Below are 20,669 nucleotides of genomic sequence, written 5' to 3' on the forward strand. Positions count from 1 at the left end.
GGCTCTGCACTGACAGCATGGAGCTTGCTTGGGATTCTCTCTCTCCCTCTCTCTCTGCCCCTTCCCTGCTCGTGTGCCTGCTCCCTCTCTCCTCTCTCTTTCAGCATAAAAAAATAAACTTAAAAAAAAAAAAAGCACTGAATTAGTTTCAAAAAGACATGGAATACAATGAGGTATTAATTGGCCCCTAGAACCTTTAAAAAATATATTGGGACACCTGGGTGGCTCAGTTGGCTAAGTGTCCGACTCTTGATTTCTGCTCAGGTCATAATGTCACAGTTTGTGGGCTAGAGCCCGGCATCAGGCTCTCTGCTGATAGACTGGAGCTTGCTTGAGATTCTCTCTCCCTCTCTCTTTGCCCCTCCCCTGCTCATGTGCATGCTGTCTTGCAAAATAAACAAACATTTAGAACAGATATATAGATATAGATAAAGATATATATCTCAAAGGCTGACTTTGTCCTTCACAAAGAGGAGTCTTATAACTTTCTCAGTAACTTCAGTACTCCTACTCCACCAGAAAAAACCATATTCAGTAATGATCTTTCATAGTGACTCATCTGTGGCAGTATCTAGAAGCAAAGTTTAGAATAAAAAGTAGCCTACGAGTTTAACTTCTTGAAAAGTGGGATGGGATACATTTATTGCACATCAAAAACATTAAAATGGCATAAATAAGAAATAAGTGACTGCCAAATCCATCCTAATGTACACATGGGTTGTAACAGGAATAAAAGGATTGGCAAATGAAGGTTTTGCTCAACGTTTTACTAAGCGGAACAAAGCTGGAAGAACGTTAAATATAGCTGAGCTCTACCATTTCTATTATTCCCTTTCTTTGGGGAAGAAACAAAAACACAAGAAGCTATAAAGACTTAGGGCATATAAAGGAGAGAGTGAGAGCTTAAAAAAAATCTGGAACCAATAATCTAAGTTCCAACCTAACCATTTGGTTACATTCCTGTGACTATGCAGAAAAAAAAAATTATTTAAATTCAGTAAAATTAATACTTCCCTGAAATAGAATGTATTGTATATAATATTATGCAACCAAAAGGAGGACAGTTCAAGAATCATTTTATCTCATTTCCATGAGGCACACCATTTCCTTCTCAGCCTATTTAATTCCTCAGGAAGACCAGTGGTTTTTCTCTTTTTATTATAGGCATAAAATTAATTGCATGTTAAATGAGGCTCTTATACATTTAAATTTGGCTCATTTAAATTTGATTTTTCAAACTGGTTTACCAGCCAGCCACAATTACTTTTCTGACAGGAAAATGAAGTTGTTGGATATAGTTCCGGAAATATTTTTCATTCATCGAGAAAGGATTGTCTGTGTTCATGGCTTCTTAAAAGAAGGATTGATGAAGCGATTAAGGCAGACAGGTGTTATAAGTTCCAATGCCTGCTCTCAAAAAACTGCAGTGACTTTCAGGCCCAGAGGGTCACCAGCTCTCTCAAGGGGCAGCTTGAAATAAAATCTACCTTAAAAAGCACTATGATATAAGCCACTTTTTAGAAGCAATTATACATATGGAGGAAGTAAGGGAGGACAGGATAACCAAGTGAACAAATAATAGAGTATCACAGGTTGGAAAGGTTGGAAATCTGTGCTCTAGCATGCTGTGTGATTCAACTTGGGTTATTTGACCTTTTTTTTTTTTTTTTTTTTTTTTTGGTGGGGCGGGGCGGTGACTCAGGTCTCTAATCTGCCGCGGAGATAACAATACTTACTACCTTCAGGATCACTACTCCAGAGAGCAAATAAAACCAGCCATCAAGCACTTTGTTAGCGTAATAGTCTGTAGAAATGTGGTGATTATCACAGTGCTGCTCACATCTGGAAAGGTTCAGAATCAGAGCTGCCAAAGACTAAATGCTAAAGATTTTCAGTGGACCTCCTGGTTCTGGAGGGAGGCATTTAGTGACAGTTCTGGCCCGTGCTTGGCCCTGGAAACAAGCGTCCTCCTTTCTGATAATGGCCCTATCCCTCAGTGTCTCTTCTAAACAGCTCAATGTGGGCAGAGCAACCAGGAGAAAAAGCTACGGCTGGCTTGGCCACTTTGTAGTGCTATGTGATCGGCTGTGACTTGAGTCATTTATTCTCCCATGCCCTAAGCATGTGCTAAATGCCAATTTGATCCTCAAACTGTGCTGGGCTCTGGAGGTATAAAGATGCACGGACACTGTATTTATTTCCAAAGAGCAAGCAGTGCATAGTGAGAGCATCTGTTGGCACGGGTTCATTGCTCAAGGTAATAACGTGTACCCACTAATAACGGCATGCACTTGATATGAAGGTCAGTCTCATTGTATTTGGTCATTCCTCACCTCTCAATTCTTTCTCTGGAAGGCATTTCTTTTTCCTTGATATATAGGCTGAGATTCAAGTGTATTCATGTGAGAATAAAAGAAACAATGTGCTGCATCACGTCAGTGATCCACCTGAACTCCCACTCTGACTTTGAACTGAAGTAGGAGGAGATTGTGTCTTTCAGAGATCCTGTCCCCTAACTTCGAAAATGTCAATCATATAAAGTCTTGAAATCCATGGTGTACATTTTTGGGTTTTACTGTCTGTGAGATGGAAAGGCATTGGTAAGGGGCTGGGACATGAGGAAACAGGAGTTAAGCAGGGGAAATGACATTATCAGATCTCCATCTGAGCTGGTCATGGGCCTGCTGAGGATGATCTGTCAGAGGCAAGGGTGAAAGCGGGGAGGGAGGCCAGTGAGCAGGTCACCAAGTCGGTAAGAAGTGTGCAAATTCTGGACAAGTTGTGGAAGTAGCAATAAGAGGACTTGCTGTTGTGCTGGATACAGAGTGTGGAGGTCAAAGAATCAAGGATGACTCTTAGCTTTTTGGCCTGAAAAGTGACGTGACCGTTAGTAAGATGGGGAAGTCAGGTACAGCAGGTTGGTGGGAGCCGGGGTCTGAGCCACTTAAGTCTGGGCAGCACATCAGTCAAGCACATGGAGCTCTTGGCAGCTGGATGGACCAGCCTGGCAACCAGAGGCCAGGTCTGTGTGCAGGTGAGGCACGGGGTTTGGGATTCAGGGTACTCATTCAGGCTGGCCTGAATGACCTTGCTGATGTCGCTTAGCCTCTTTGGGCCTTTGGTTTCCTCATCTGTCCAAAGACAAAATAGAGTTAAACGACCTTTCTGCTTTAATGCTTCATGTGACTACAAACCAAATCAGGCACTCCTGTCCTTTCCTGTTTGGATGCTCTAATCTTGTAGAAATAAACTATAGCAACATAAAGACATGCTCGACAAATGTCTCCTTGAAAGCTATTTAGGGTTTATCTCTAATAAGCAAATAGTCATGTTCCAGCTGCACTTAGGAAATGTTTGTCGAGCATTGGCTTGGGGCCAGGTATTGTTTTAAGTTTAAGTAGACGTGCAAAAATACGTTAACCTTGGCTGCCGAGGAACATCCGGGCAGCTAATCACAACTTGGAGATAAGTGCACCAGTGCAGTGAATGCACTTGCTGAAGGCACTTTTGACTTTAGTCTGTCCCTCAGCACCAACCCAGTGTCTGTGGGAGCAAATATAGGAGAAGCAGGAGAAAAGCTCCCTGTCCTGGAGATGTCTACAAGTTAACTGGCAATTCCTCAAAAGTCCACAGGATAGTAAGTTATGTTATATAAAGAAAACAGCTTTCAAGTGAGAAAAGAAATCTAAGTTCATTTTCCTTTTAGGTTCTGCAGATTAACAGGAACTCTATGGTTCATAAGGTAAACTTTAATTCAATTCAAGCCTATTTCACAGGCATCTAAAGAAATATGCCCATTCCAGATGTTAAGCAGACTGGCATGGTCAGACATGGATCAGATGTTCAGTGTTGCCCGTTGAACTGTGTAGAAACAAGGAAATCCATAGTTTGGAGATTCTTCAAGGGTTCTACTTGAATATGCTGTGTCCACACACTTGCTTTCCTTTCTAGCTTGAAAAACAAATGTTGCCTTCAACGATGGCCACTCTTTCCCTATATAATTTTCCACCTTCTCGGCAGAACTCTCAGTCATAATTTAAGATATGTCTATTTATTTTTATAAGGATTGTGCTGTATTAGAATAATCCATGTGGCTGCACCTCGCATTATGAAACATGGTTATCCTGAGTGGGTGATTTCAGTTTAGTATGAACATGGAACACTGGGAAGGAATCTGTGGTGAATCCATCAAGAAATTTAATCTTTAATTGAAAAAGTCGTAAGTTATCTTTTTAAAATAAAAGTTCAGATAACTGGGTTTAACACTTGCCATTCATTAAAAAGTTTTAAGCAGTACTTTCTCAGATTATTTTCCTCTTCTACTCCTAAAATAATGATAGTGGGTTTGTGTTTTGAATCATATAACAAAACTGTCATTCATCTGGAGGACAAACATACACTAAGACATAACCTTTGCCTGTAAAAGTATACAGTTTATGTAATCTTACAATTTGCCTTGCCACACTATCATATTTTTTCATATAAGATACTAAGAAAATTTGATCTGCTAAATTTTAATACTGTCAAAAATTGGGGCTTCAAGAGTGTTTGTGGAAAGGCTGAATGAATAGAATTTCAAAGCTTAATAGCTTGGGATTCTAAATGGCTGTAATAAACCTATTAGTGAAATTTCTACCTTCTTCTTGTGAATCCAAGAAGCATGTTGTTCCTAATTGGATTTAAGTGAAGGACCTTGGGCTCACCGAAATGGTCTTTCATATGAATTTTTTAAAAACTGCATTATGTACAAGACAAGTTCATTTTATATACTCTGTAAACCAGCTCAGGTGGCCAAAGTCACCCAGCATTCAAGTGGCCTGAATTGTACATGAATTGAACTTCTGTCTTGTCTTCTAAGAACACTTAAAAATATATATATATTATATATATTAAAAATAATATATTATATATAATATATAATTTATTGTCAGTAATATATAATATATAATATATATAAATATATAAGTATATAAATATGTATATATATTTATATACATATTTATATATAAATTTATAAATTTATAAGTAAATATATAAATATATATTAATTATATAAATATATATAAAATTCATTGTCAAGTTAGCTAATAAACAATATATACAGTGTGCTCTTGGCTTTGGGAGTAGATTCCCATGATTTATCGCTTACATACAACACTCAGTGCTCATCCCAACAAGTGTTCTCCTCAATGCCCATCACCCATTTCCCCCCCCCTCTGCACCCCCCCCATCAACCCTCAGTTTGTTCTCTGTATTAAGAGTCTCTTAGGTTTTGCCTTCCTCTCTGTTTGAAAGTATTTTTCCCCCTTCCCTTCCCCATGGTCTTCTGTTAAGTTTCTCAAATTCCACATATGAGTGAAAACATATAGTATCTGTTTTTTTCTAACTGACTTGTTTCACTTAGCATAATACTCTCCAGTTCCATCCACGTTGCTGCAAATGGCAAGATTTCATTCTTTCTCATTGTCACACGATATTCCATTGTATATATAAACCACATCTTCTTTATCCATTCATCAGTTGATGGACATTTGGGCTCAAAGAACACTTTTTAAATTTAATGTGCATATGAATCTCCAATGTTCAATAAAGTCACCTTCATCACAAAACAAATACCAATGAAATCCAAGGATAATGATTTGTAAACCTCTTCAAATTTTATTTGAGGCCTAGGAATCTAATGTCCACTCCCCCCCCTTTATTTTTCTGCAAAATTCACTCAATTCCCTGATATCAGCCTGCCTAGAAATATCCTTTCAGCTGACTCTTTTGGACTCATGAACATCTTTCTCTTAGGCTGAAACTATGACCTGCAAAATAAACAGTAACAACATACTAAGGAATAATCCCAATTCTTTCTCAGTCTCAAAAGTTTGAAATGTGTTAAAGTTTGAATCTGGGTCATTTTGAATTTTCAGCTGAACTGGTTTATCCATCCTGAGAGATTAGTTCCTCAGAGAATTCCTGACTTCTTTAAAGGGACAAAGAATTTAAGGTTTTTCTGTTACGTTGTCTGGGGCTTGCAGAAAACTGATTTAAAAAAGAGAATTTTGAAATTATGAACACACTGGTAAATACTGAAGCAATGGAGATGCAGTAAAAAGCACAGCAGCTTCCTCCATTCTTTCTTTCCTTGATTTTATATTCTCGTTGATTGCCATCCTGTACCATTTTCTGAATCTCTTTTTTAATCGATTTGAATTAGATTAAAAAGAAAAGAGAAACAAGAACTTTCCAGGCAGCACACTGCTGCCTTGTTTTTCCGCTTAGTACAAGCTTACACAAGTTATTTCTCTTTGGGAGGGGGCAGTTATTTCTTATGGACAGGTTTCACGGTAGATGACTCAAGTCACGGGGGCAAGACTAGAGCAGGAATAGTAACAGTTTTAAGAGGCAGGCTGGATTTTACTTTGCAAGGTCAAAGTGGGCATTACAGCCTGAGAAGGGATTTAGTTTGGTTTAGGAATGTGAAAGCTTTCTCTAGTGCTAGAATGTACTTATTCCTTGTGGCAGCCTTAGAACGTTACTTGGTAAAAGAGGCCCTTAACCATGGTATGAAGATTAACAGTGGTACTGTTAAGAATGATGACATAATGACAAAAATAACATTTATTAAGTGCTTATTATGTGATGGATATTGTGCTCAATGTGAATTCTCTAAAATCAGTTTCTGTATAGTAATGTTGTAAAGTAGGAATATTTATAGCCCTTTGTATAATCAAGAAGATGGAGGCTTAGTAAGGTTGAATAACTTGCACAAAGTCCCCTAGCTCCTAAATGACATAGTTGAAACCTGAACCACTGTTTGTCTGGTTTCAAAGCCCAATGCTTAGAAATATATTAAAAATTAGTTAGTGAGGGGCGCCTGGGTGGCGCAGTCGGTTAAGCGTCCGACTTCAGCCAGGTCACGATCTCGCGGTCCGTGAGTTCGAGCCCCGCGTCAGGCTCTGGGCTGATGGCTCAGAGCCTGGAGCCTGTTTCCGATTCTGTGTCTCCCTCTCTCTCTGCCCCTCCCCCGTTCATGCTCTGTCTCTGTCTGTCCCAAAAATAAATAAACGTTGAAAAAAAAAAATTAGTTAGTGAGAAATACCAAACTCATACAAACACTTTGCAAGTGTCATACAAACACTTTGGAAACAACTGAATGATATATTTATTACTATTAACAAATTTATATATAATTTATAATTATATACATATATAATATATAAATTATATATATTAACTATATACACATGTAATTAATATATAAATTATACATATTAATTATATATGTGTTATGTATATAATATATAAATTTATATATAATTTATATAAATATATAGATTATAAATTTATTTTATATATTTATAATTTTATATAAATATATTATATATAAATATATGGATTATATATAAATTATAAATATATAAAAATTTGTATATATATAAATTTGTATGCATATACATTTATATATATTATTATTATTATCATCATTATTATTATATAAATAGATTCTCCAAGATCTGGCTTCAAAAACTTTCTATTTTGTTCAATTTTTAATTTTTTAATTTTTATATTTTTAAAGTAATCTCTATATCCAATGTGGAGTTCTAACTCATAACGCTGAGATCAGGAGGGACATACTCTACCGAATGAGCCAGCCAGTCGCTCCAAAAGGCTTCTTTTTAAATTAAATGACTGAATACCAAAACTATTTTTTTTCCCCTAGTGGAAGTCTAAGATCTTTCCAATAGTTCTCTTTACACATTAATAAAGAACTCCAGTTTCTAAATTGGGATGAATGTCTTCACATTAGATATTATTCTTCAGATTAGGTTCATGGGGAGGGAAAAAACTTTATAATGAAATAAGAGCCTGGAAGAAAATATTTGCAACATATGTAACTGACAGAAGTGAACATTATTAATATACAAAAAGCTCCTAAAAATTAATAAGATCAAGACAAACAACTCAAAAGAAAAATAGCTTAAGAATACGAAAAGTTAATTCTCAGAGAAAGCACAAAATTATAAAAAGTAGCTCAAATTCATTAATAAATAAATGTATAACTAAACAAATAAATCAAATGAACTCATCCATCGGATTGGTATATTCCTTTTTAGAAAATAATTTAAAATACGCATTATTCTTTGACCTAATAATGCTGTCTCCAGTATCGATCACATTTACATAAGGACAGCCATTTGTATGATATTTTGTAATACTAAAACCAAGAAATAACCTGCAAATCATGTGTACATGTGCATGTGTATGTGGGTGTGTATATGTCTAAAATGTATTTTAATTATAGAAAAAAGTAAACTTTTGGTTAATATGTATAGCTTGATTCCATTGGTTTCATACCTATGTTTTTGTATTTATAAGTAAGTGTGGATAGGTGGATAGATAGATAGATAGATAGATAGATAGATAGATCAATTTAACTGTGGGAATAAGTTGGGAAGGACAGGTACCAGACTGTCACACTGTGAGATGAGATGAGGTAAGCAAAAGGAGGACTTATTTATTATTTTTAAAATGGTGAGATTAGAGAGTATTTCATGTTTTTATTGACTTTGGCATCTCATAAATGAAACTAATTATAAAAAGAAGAAAAATCTTCTGTCTTAATAATTAATCAGGAACCTAAAGTTATAAAAATCTTGTATTTATACAGCCCCATCTAACATCTTTCTCTTATTGCAAAAGGTAGAAGTGTGACATTTTTTGTAATATATAGACAAACAAGAAGTACATAAAAATTCCTCACAATTCTTATAGTCTTCCCAATGAAGTAGAGTAGTACTCTACTACATAAGAGTTCTAGAAGACTGTACTATTTCTTGTTCATTTCCAGGCTCTACAAAGTTTTTAGTACAATTACAAAAGCAATGCCTCTCTGAATCAGTTACAAATCCTATTACAAATGCACTGAAAATAATAAAGTATCTAGGAATAAAGTTAACTAAGGAGGTAAAGACCTATGCTCCAAAAACCATAATACACTGATGAAAAAAACTGAAGATGACACAAACAAATGTAAACATACTGCATACTCAGTAATTGGGAGAACAATTTTGTTAAAATGTCCACACTACCAAAGCAATCTATACATTAATGCAATCCCTATCAAAACACCAACTGCATTTTTCACAGAACTAGAACAAATAATCCTAAAGCTTGTATGGACCCACTGAAGATCCTGAATAGCCAAAGTCGTCTTGAAAGAGAAGGACAAACTGGAGGTATCACAATTCCAGATTTCAAGATATACTACAAAGCTGAAGTAATCAAAACAGTATGGTACTGATACAAAAATAGACATGGATATCAATAGAACAGAATAGAGAGCCCAGAAATAATTCCATGAATATATGGTCAATTAATCTATGACAAAGGAGGCAAGAATACACAATGGAAAAAAGATAGTCTCTTAGACAAATGTCCAGTTTGGGAAAACTGGACAGCTACATATGAAGGAACGAAATTGGACTTTCTTACACAATAACAAACTCAAAATGAATTAAAGACCTAAATGTGAGCCCTGAAACTATAAAATGCTTAGAAGAACACGTAGGCAGTAATCAGTAATCTCTTTGACATCAGCCACAGAAACATTTTTCTACAGATGTCACCTTTGACAAAGGAAACAAAAGCAAAAATAAACTATTAGGACTACCCCAAAATAAAAAGCTTTTGTACAGCGAAAAAACCGCCAACAAAACAAAAGACAACTCTCTAGATGGGAGGAGATATTTGCAAATGATATAGTCAATAAGGGGTTAATAGTCAAAATATATAAAGAATTTATACAATTCAACACCAAATAAGACAAATATTCCAACTAAAAAATGGGCAGAAGACATGAACGGACATTTCCCCAAAGAATATATGTAGATGGCCAACAGGCACATGAAAAAATGCTCAACATCACTCATCAACAAGCAAATGCAAATCAAAGTCACAATGAGATACCACCTCATACCTATCAGAATGGCTAAAATCAACAACACAAGAAACAACAGGCATTGCCCAGGATGTGAAGAAAGGGGAACCCTCTTGCACTGTTGGTGGGAATGCAAACTGGTGCAGCCACTCTGGAAAACAGCATGGAGGTTGCTCAAAGAATTAAAAATAGAATTACCATATCATCTAGTAATTCTACTCCTGGGTATTCACCCAAAGAATACAAAAACACTCATTTTAAAAGATACATGCACCGCTATGTTTATTGCAGCATAATTTACAATAGCCACCATATGGAAGCTCTCTGAGTATTCTTCCATAGATGAATGGATTAAGGAGAGGTTGTATAGATAGATAGATAGATAGATAGATAGATAGATAGATAGATAGATAGATAGATATAGATAGATAGATATACACACACACAATAGAACACTACACAGCTATGAAGAAAGAATGAAAGCTTGCCATTTGCAACATGAATGGATCTAGAGGGCATCATGCTATGTGAAATCAGTCGGTCAGGGAAAGATGAATACCATACGATTTCATTCGTATGTGGAATTTAAGAAACAAAACAAATGTACACAGAAAGGCAAACCAAGAGACACACTCTTAAATATAGGGAACAAACTGGTGGTTACTAGAGGACAGGTGGGTGGAGGGATAGGTAAAAGAGGCAAAGGGAATTAAGAATACACTTATCCTGATAAGCACCAAGTCATGTATGGAATTGCTGAATCACTATACTGTACATCTGAAACCAATATAACACTGTATGCTAATTGAATTGTAATTAAAAACACAAAAATTTAAACTAAGGTAAAACTATCATCGCCTTAGCATATATCCACCCAAAACCTAGTATGTAGATATTCACAGCAGTATTATTCGTAAGTCAAAAAATGAAAACAACCCAAATGTACATCAACATGAATGGATGTAACAAAATGATGAATGGATAAACAAAATGGGGCCTATCCATACAATGGAATCTTATTTGGCAGTAAAAATGATACGTTATGATACATGTTACAACATGAACATTATGCTAAGTGAAAAAAGCTAGTCACAAACTATTACACATTATATGATCTCATTCATATAAAATATTGAGAATTGGCAAATTTATAGAGACAAAAGTAGATTAGTGGTTACTTGGGGCTGTGGAGGAGGGTAGAGAGAGGGTGGGAACTGACTGCAAGTGGGTACTAGGAATTAGGAAATTTTTTAAATTGAATTTACAGTGATGGTCACACAACTCTGTTATGCTCAGAACCAGTGAACTGTACACTTTAAATGGGTGGACTTTTATGTTATATAAATTATATCTCAATTAAAACCTTTTAGAAAGTCTTAGGGAAGTGTTTTATTAATGTCAGCCTGGCTGTAAGGGAGAAGAGTTCTAGAAAATTTGCCCTTTTTCTTTGTGTTCTATTGTCTTCTCTGTATCACCACACTCCTACATTAAACCCCAGAGAGATTGTGGTTGATTATGATTCTTTTTATGGAAATTCCTCCCACCCCCCCCTCAACCCCCCCCCCCCCCCCCCGCCGCAATGGGTTTTGAACCCTTTTGGTTGATACCTTTCTGGAATCAGCAGCCCACAAATGAAGATAAAATGGAAGCAGCTGTACCTACCTTCAATAATATGTTTTCTTGACAGCCCTCTTTCCGTTTCAGCTCTAACAAGAAAGAAAAGCAAATGACTTTGAGTGGGGGTGTGCTTTCTCTTTCAAATTACTGTTTCAAAAGTACAGAGGAATATTCATTCTAGATTGAATTGATAATTTTATACCCTGTTCTTAGCAAATTCTGTACCGCAGGCTGAGGAGAGAAGGCTGGTGGGCAACACACTGAGCCCCTTTTCTTTGGAGATCCAGGTGATGAATTAACCATGACGCTCATCACACAATATTAATAACTCAGCCATACACACCCCATCCACATATAACGTGACACACAGCTCAGCCTTCCTACCTTGCTCTTAATCAATCCCTCCCAAAAAAACACCTTGACATAAGTTTGTGAGCTACTGATAACATTAGCTTTTCTGAGAAGGTAAGCAAATTTGGAAGTGCCTTTTGACTTTCAAAAGAAATCTAATTACTTTCTGTTAAAATGTGACGCAAGTCTTTCTTACATCAGTATCCTGAGAAGACAAACATTTAACCAGGACTTTTGTCTTCTCAGACAAGCTTCAAGATCTGGCCAATTAGAAAGAAATACGGTCCTTGTGTTTCAAAGTATTCATGAAATGTTTCTTCAACGTCAATACCTTTGGCATCCTCTTTTTAAAACACAGTTTACTCTTTGCCTTTGGTGATGTTTTATCTTTTATAAAAACATTGACTATTATTGTAGGTAGTACTCTACTACGTAATGGCTCTTGCAGATTATCTTACTCTCTGTTTCTTTCTAAAGCATAGGCAAGGTTTTAAGTACTAAAACCTCTGCACTAAGCAACAGCTACACGAATCAGGGCACAGACAATGTAAACCTGTATTTCTCATGGGCACCATGTTGCTTTATTTTTATATAGGTTCCGGTAGTAATAAAAATCTAAATTCCATCTTTCTGTCTTCATAGTCATCATAAACAGACTCAAAAACAGTAATAAAATATGAGTGTGTGTGTGTACACATACACATTTTGATTAGAAGACTCCAAAGGAGAGGTCCTCTGTCTCCAATTGTAACTATTCCCTCTCAATTATAGGGAGGCAAATAAGATTTGGTTGGTTTGTGTTTGTTTTTGTTTCTTTGTTAAGACTCCATAGTTGTGATTTCTACAAAAAGGTATATGAGACAGCTTGCTGTTTTCTTACATGTGTATCAAAAAGGCCAGACTTCTAAGTTCTGTTGAATCATGTAAGTACCAGTTCAAACACCAGTAGATTCATCAGAGGCCAATTCATCTTGTGAAAATTGTTTGCATCCTACAACAGAGAAAGGACCTCTCTTTCATTTGCCTGCCAGTGAGTGATATAGTAGCTTCTGTTATTCTCCAAAAGGCGGTCCTTTTGATCAACACGTTTGGAGCCTTCTGCAAAGATGACCAGAGACGGGGGCGCCTGGGTAGCTCAGTTGGTTAGGCATCCCACTTCGGCTCAGGTCATGATCTCACAGTTCGTGAGTTCGAGCCCCGCGTCGGGCTCTGTGCTGACAGCTCAGAGCCTGGAGCCTGCTTCACATTCTGTGTCTCCCTCTCTCTTTGCCCCTTCCCTGCTCATGCTGTGTCTCTCTCTGTCTCAAAAATAAATAAACATTAAAAAAAAATTTAAAAAAAAATGACCAGAGACATACACGTGGGGTCAGAGAAGATATTTTCATCTTTGCATTCCGTGGAAGTCTCTGACTTTTGGCAGATTTGAGTAGCTTTTCTCCTGTGATGCTATGTGCTTATTTTCTTTTCCCAAAATTTGAACTCTATTTTGGAAATGGTTCTTAGAATGAGGTTGGTATTTGAAAATCTCCATGAATCACTTAGTAACAAGTGACCACTAACTTTCTTTGGGGCATCTTGGTAACAGTGAATCCTAGGCTCATTGCATTTCCTTCAGGGCAGGAAAAATACTCTTTCTCTCCAATCCAATTAATTTTAGTACATTAGACGTAAAATGGTTGCCCAAAAGGATAAAAGCATGAGCTACTAGTTGTCTCCTGTCAAGTAGGGAAAAGAAAAGGTATTTAACTTACTTTCCACCCCAGTAGAGTTTGGTTGTTATGACCAGGCTGGACCTCCTGTACGTTAGACAAACACACACAGAGAAATATTAAGTAAATTGCTGGTTATTGTACTGAGTTAGGATATTATAGCATTGGAAAGAATTTATCGTACCTCCCATTTAAAAAAAATTGGTAAAGTGGTAAATCTGTTCATTCGTGTCACTGAAATATGGGGACAAGGGGAAGGTGGTGAGTGGGGATGTGAAGTCAGATCCTAGGCGAAGAGGTTGAAGGGAAGTGACCTATACCTGGAGGGATAGGAGAAGGAGGCTGTGACACAAGCCACCGGTTCGGGGGGGGGGGGGGGGTGTGGTGAAGAGGGTGAGTGGTAGGCATGGAGGGGCAGAAATGGTAAATGAGAGGGTGAGTGAACTGGCATAAAGGATGGATTGCTTTAGTAGCACCAGCTAATACTTATTTAGCATCTGACATAACGTTGATTGAATGTGTTTTCCTGGGGCTAAATCCACCCTCTGCCAAGGACCACGGGCCCTAGTGGCTCTGAGTTATTATGCTTTCCAACCATCACATTCACAGGCAGGAACTGATTGCATGGAAATATGAATGATAAAGTAAATTATAATAATCAATAAATAGGGATACAATTTCTTTGAGTGTCCTATTAAATGGAAATGTTATTTTAGGAAAACCGTGCTAAAATTTTTAACGCGAGGTTTTAACCACTTTACTCCTAAGGGAATGAACTGCGGAAATCTTGTCAGCAAACTAATTGCCTTCTCAAAACCACACACAGGGCAGGAAATGGCAATCGTCTCGTCATGATGGTGGAATAAGAAACATGTCTTGAGACCTACAGCCATATGATTTAAAATCGGGAGGCAGATCTCAGGATAATTCAGTTTCTCCAAGTATGTAATTCAATTGAACTGGTCTAAGAAAAAAAATCCTTTGAGATTCAAAGGTTAAGACCGAACTTTGGGACTATTTGAAATAAGGCATTCATAATTCCATCAGCTGTAGAGCTGATGCCCTGGGGCCCGCAGGTATGAGAGCCCGTAAGATTAATGATAACCAATGGGGAACAAGGGTGACAATTCCGACAGCTTAGCTGCAACAAGAAAAATTTGTAGGAAATGTCAGCAACCCCATCCCACTGAAGTTAATTCCCTGAAAAGTAATTTGAATCACTGTAATGGAAGCTCTACAGATACACGCATCTGGAGATTACACACCGCAGAAGGGCTGATGTACTTTCCAGGTTCATCCATCAACCTCACGATACCTAGTGTAGCGGCAATCTGCCCCGGGGGAGCCAGATCTCTGTTAGCAAACATTTTCACAGCTTCAACAAAAGGCTAGATGGAATATTATAAAAAATTAATGCAGTCCTCTAGATTATTCAGAGAGGCTGCATACTCTATGCAAATACCATCATGGACTTCTGTTTTCAAGGTTAGGCCTTCTGGAAAACGTTTGGGTGACGCGGGTGTGCACACTAACATGTAGGCTCAAAGAGCAAGAATAGACAGCAACCTGGCAGATGACCAGTGACCATCATGGAGGCATTTCCAGCAACTCCTCTGAGTGGGTGGAGAACGATAATGTGAGTATTTTATACCGATATAGCACAACTTTCAAAATACTCTGGCATACTTTATCTCACTTTCACAGTACAGCACTTCATGAACAGTTACGCCGTCCATTTTGCAGGTGGGGAAACTGAGACTCAGAGAGGTGAAGTAGCTGGCACAGTGGGCAAGTGGTGGTCCTGGGACTAGAAGCCAAGTATGCCAGTTGAAATTGCTTTTATAGACTCCGTACTAGGATGATACGGTCTATCTTTCCACCAGCCTTGGAGGGGCAGCTGTGTGCTGATTTCAATATTCTGTAGCATGGTGACAGCTTGGGTTTTTATTTGCAAGACTGAAAGGCAGTTTGTAAAAAAAAAAAAAAAAAAAAAAAGAGGGGCGCCTGGGTGGCTCAGTCGGTTGAGCGTCCGACTTCGGCTCAGGTCATGATCTCACCGTCCGTGAGTTCAAGCCCTGCGTCAGGCTCTGTGCTGACTGCTCAGAGCCTGGAGCCTGTTTCGGATTCTGTGTCTCCCTCTCTCTCTGACCCTCCCCCGTTCGTGCTTTGTCTCTCTCTGTCTCAAAAATAAATAAATGTTAAAATAAATAAATAAATAAATAAATAAATAAATAAATAAATAAATAGAAAAAAAAAAGAAAAAAAAACCATGTTAATCCATTTTCCTGTAGGTGTATAATAGGCTCTGCAAACTGTGGAGAGTGATGGTTAGGTGCCCTCTGGGTGTTGAGGGGAAAGAGCTCCTGCACTGATGTTCCCCTCCTTCCTCAGGTGCTCTGTCAGCCTACACCTCGCTGCACAGCTCACCAGGGCTGTTAGTGGGCTCATCTCTAGGGTCTCTGTTTTGGGTTGAGTTGTGTCCCCTAAAAAGACATGTTAAAGTCCTAGCCCCCAGTAGTACCTCAGAGAGTGAGCTTATTTGGAAATACGACCATTACAGATGTAATTAGTTAAATGAAGATGAGGTGATGAGGTTAAACTGGAGTAGGGTGAGTCCTTAATCCAATACGACTGGTGTCCTTTTAAGAAGATGCACAGACACACATGAGGGGAGGACGCCATCTGATGACGGAGGCAGAGGTTGAGCGCAGGCCCAAGATTCCCCACAAAAGCCAAAAGCTAGGAAGGGGCAAGGAAGGGTTCTATCCAAACTTACAGAAAGAGCAGGACACTGCTCAAACCTTGATGTTGCACTTCTGGCCTAGAGACCTATGAGAGAACACATGTCTCAAGCCAGCACTTTGTTCCAGGAGCCCTAGGGAAGTGATTGGGGCGGTGATGGACGGACCAGCCTTGTGAGTGGGAAGGTTACTCAGGCAAGGTGGAGGACTGGGCGGGAATATGAAGATTCTTCCATATTTAAGGGTGAATATCGTTTTTTCCTAATCCCCTTACAATCCCTGGAGTGGGGGAGGAGGAGAAAGAAGGGGGAGAAAGTAGGTCATCGAACTTCTTTTGTTCACATCTCCATAAACTTCTGGGTCTCCATTTCCACTAATACTACAGAGCTGTTGTTTATTTGGCCAATGGCAAATCTGCCAGAGCAGAAGAGGACCCAGACTTGTTCCGTGGTCTTTGCCTGATTCTGTACTCCTGCCGGTGAAGAAGTGGCTGTCATGGTTGACACACATAGTGAAATGGAGGGGGATTGCTGCCCCACGCCCCACAGAGGCGGCGTTCCTCTTTACCACTGGATACGGACACCGTGGAATGGGATGCAACCCCTCAAGGACAGCAGATGAAGCACTTCCCTGAACGCCCAGATAATAGGGCTCCTGGCACACATCAGAGGCGCGGGCTAATTGTGTTCAGATAAGAGAGCTTTGTGGTATTTATCACAAGGACTTCTCTTTTCATCACTTCTTTGCATCCAGAGTTGTCAATAAGATGAACAGTGAACATAAGTACATGTATATAATCAGCTTCCTATCAGCTGTCTTTCTTCACCAAATTATCACAAACAGTGGTGAGAAACCTTGGAAATACCCCTTTCTTTTATGCATGAGTATCTCATGAACCTCCCCTCCTCTCTGCTCAACCCCATGGGAAGTCATTGTGATCAATGACTAGTCAATACTTACTAAAGCACAAATAAGGAACTTGTTAGTATTTATTTCCAAACCACTATAAATCGTTTCTTTACCAAAAACTGACTTTTTTTTTTTGACAGCCTTTTGTTTAGTTGTCATGCAATTTTATTTTTCCTTCTCTGGGACAAAATAATAACAGTCTTTTGAAAGAGAAGTACATGATTATGGTGAATGCATTACCTCCAGCCTTTCTTCTTGATGATGCTCCCCAGAATCACTTCAGCCCTGGAAGGGAAACAGATAATAGCTCAGGATACAATGTCCTGGAAACACAAGAGTCAATCCAAAAACACAAGAGCCATTCGTTGTTTGAACTCTCAGTGCCTACATGTCCTGAAAATAGAAGCTGCTCTCGGCTAGTAGCACAGTTTCCGCTGTTTCTGCTTGTGCCTGCAGAATCCTGCTCCTGGAGCATTCCAGAAGCACCTGCCAAATCCTGACACACTGGCAGGAGACCGCCTGTGGTCCTGATACTAAGAAACAACACAGTCACTTGGCAGTTCGGTGCTTTTGAACCGCTGATCCCATTTATAAATATCCTGCTTGGCGGAGTCCAGTGGGAGTCAAGGTTACCCTTCTAATTGCTGTGGTTTTCAATTGTGACCAGGGACGACAATGAGACCTTGTCCTATTTAGATAGAAAATACGGATTCCCTGGAGATCTTGCAGGATGAAAAAACAAACAAACAAACAAACAAAGCAAGGAAACAAAACAAACCATGTGGGTGTTTCGATGTCCCAAAGGCTAGGGCTGCAGATGCAGTGGACCACATAGAGAATGTCCTGGGTTCTAGTGACAAGTGTTGCCACAGAAGGAAGGTGCAGGGAGATGTAGAGAAGTGTTCTTCCCGCCCCTACAGTGGGTCGTGGAGAGGTACAGCGAAGACATCTCCGCTGTCTTCTCCCCTCTACCTACCTGAGCCAGGACCCAAGGTTAAGGAGACTGAAGTTTTATCGTAGGTCCCTCCCGGTCAGATCAATGTTGTAAGAAGCAGGTGGGCTCTCAGAGGCTTTGTGAATGGGGACGTCAATGGAATTAGCACTTTTTTCATTGGGGTCCTATAGATGGGGAATCGTCACTAAACACTGTTTATCTTAGCTGAAAGTTCTGTCTGTGTTGGAGTGCCCAGCCTGGCATTAACCATGCTGCAGGGTAGCTATGGAGCATGCTCCAGACAGACATGCAGGGGACGTTACACCAGTGTTCTCTTCCCCAGCCCTCTGTTTCTGACACTGTCTTTTGCAACTTTGCATTTCATAGCGGGAACCTAGCTCAGTTGCACACTGGACAGTCAGTCAGTAATTAACCAGGACTGACTATCAATCATAGTAGAAATACAAACAGGACTTCCCTTTTCCAACCCTAGCAGGATTCAACAAAAGAAGAAAACACTGAGAAAGGCTCAGATGTGGGAAGGAGGAAGGCCTTATCAATTGTATTTCCTCTCCTTGGACTCAACAGAAAACATCAGGGACGTGGGCTCTGAACTTCCCCGATCGTCCTCAAACATAGATCTGCCGTTGAGAAGGAGGAAACCACGCAAGGACAACACAGATCGGGCAACGATGAACCTGATTCCGCAAGTCCAGCAGTTTGATTGTGCTCCTCGCCTGGAAGAAGGTGCTGGGAGTGAGGCCTGTGGAGGATTAGGCGCCACAGTCCTGGTAGAAAATGGCAGAGCTGCTCAAACAGTTCTGGGAGCTACGTGAGTCAGTCTGTCCGTGTTGGCAGCAGGTGGCCAAGGTGCGCCAGTTCTGTTCTGAGACGTGCTTCTCGCGCCAGGATGTAGAGGGCATGAACCTTGAGGTCTCCCCAAGGGCACATTCCCCACATGGTGTGACGAGCAGTGAGCCCAGTGTCAGAGCCCGGAACCTGTTCTCAGGTCCGTGGGAAGGTTGTAGTTGGTGTGGCTTCTCCAGCAAGGCCCTTTTGCAGTCCTCTCTGTCCTCAGAATGGAGTCTGAAACGCCCTCTCACAAGATACAGTAAATTTCTTGGCATCTTTGAGGACCCCTCCTTTAATCTCTGATCTACTTGTCATGCTAGGTGGAGGGATGGGCCTGCAGACAGGAAAAGCAGTCCCTGGTTCCCTGTAGAGAGGACGTCCCAGTTTCCCTGAAGGGTTGGGTAACTACGAGACATGGTTACGAAATAGCAAGACTAGCTTTTGAACAACTACACTGGAATCTGCTCCTTTATTTCCTCACTCCTATATCCAACTAATACTTCTTTTAAAAAAAAATGTTTATTATTTATTTTGGGGGGGGGGAAGGGACAGAGGGAGACAGCGAGAGAGAAGGAGAGAGAGAATCCCAAGCAGGCTCTGCACTGTCAGCACAAGGCCCAACACGTGGCTTGAACTCACAAACCGTGAGATCATGACCTGAGCCAAAATCAAGAGTCGGACACTTAACTGACTAAGCCACCCAGGCATCCCTCCAACTAACATTTCTTGATCTTCACTGCCACCACTCTGGTCCCAGCCGCCTCTGCCCCTCAGGAAGGCTATGGCAATTGTTTGCAGTCCATTCTTCATACAGGGGTCAAGGATAGGAAAGTTTGGGGCGGGGGGGCAGAAGGGGCCAGAGGCAGCCAATATCCCCAGCTCTGGTGAAGGGGCTAGTGGAAGGGAGAAAAGCAACGCCACCAAAGCGTGTGGGAAGGGCAGACCCTTCTCACCAGCATGACAGCAATGGCCTGGGCAGATTCTTGGTGCCACAAATACCACGTGAGGGACACAAGGAGGCACTGACTCACTTTCCAGCAGCATAGACTTCAGCAGTATCGAAGAGATTAACCCCACTTTCGTAGGCAATTGTCATCAGCCGTTCGGCAACCTGCAAGAGGATGTAAAGGTCAGTCAGAAAAAAACAAATGTTTGCTAAACCTAGGAAGCAAGCAACGTTGAATCCTCTGGTGGTGTTTAAGAACACTGAAATGTCACTCCTTGTTTTTATCAGTCGTAAAAAAATGAGAAAAAAAAAAAAGAAGATTCTACCAGCATATATAGGATAAAAGTATCCTTTCCCTCAGACGTAGACTGGGCACTACGGGAGACTTCCTTCAGTGCAGGGATTAGTCAGCCCTCAGGAGCAGCGAGGTAAGGTGGATGGATTTGTGTTGCTCACTCTGCCCGGAAGATCTGGTCTGACAACATTCCCTGTGGCAGCATCATCTCTCTGACAAAGAGGGTCAGTTGTATCACCGGTGACTCCATTTCTCTTCTTCCTCCTTTCTCTCCAAGCTAATGGGTTTTGGCAGCTGGGTGACTCCTGACCTAAAAGCGTGTGCCTTTTTTCCTTGAGGCTTAGAGGACTGCACTGATGAACCAGAGGCTAGACAGAGCCATGACTG

General features: G+C 39.8%; 1 protein-coding gene across 6 annotated transcripts in view; it reads right to left on the reverse strand.

The window, feature by feature from the left end:
• Positions 1-20,669, reverse strand: part of KCNAB1 (potassium voltage-gated channel subfamily A regulatory beta subunit 1) — a 383,848-nt gene that overhangs the window by 61,041 nt on the left and 302,138 nt on the right. For all 6 annotated transcript variants that reach the window (XR_008297900.1, XR_008297898.1, XR_008297899.1 and 3 more), the window contains exons 4-7: positions 20,073-20,152; positions 17,496-17,540; positions 13,648-13,692; positions 11,591-11,634 (exon numbers count right to left, since the gene is read on the reverse strand). Coding sequence is in view for 3 of the 6 variants with exons in the window: in XM_015066024.3 (XP_014921510.1) it covers positions 11,591-11,634; positions 13,648-13,692; positions 17,496-17,540; positions 20,073-20,152 (214 nt within the window). In the remaining 3 variants the exon portion in view is untranslated. The remainder of the gene's footprint in view (positions 1-11,590; positions 11,635-13,647; positions 13,693-17,495; positions 17,541-20,072; positions 20,153-20,669) is intronic.

Source organism: Acinonyx jubatus, chromosome C2 (genome assembly GCF_027475565.1).
Source record: "Acinonyx jubatus isolate Ajub_Pintada_27869175 chromosome C2, VMU_Ajub_asm_v1.0, whole genome shotgun sequence".
Classification (NCBI taxonomy): Eukaryota; Metazoa; Chordata; class Mammalia; order Carnivora; family Felidae; genus Acinonyx; species Acinonyx jubatus.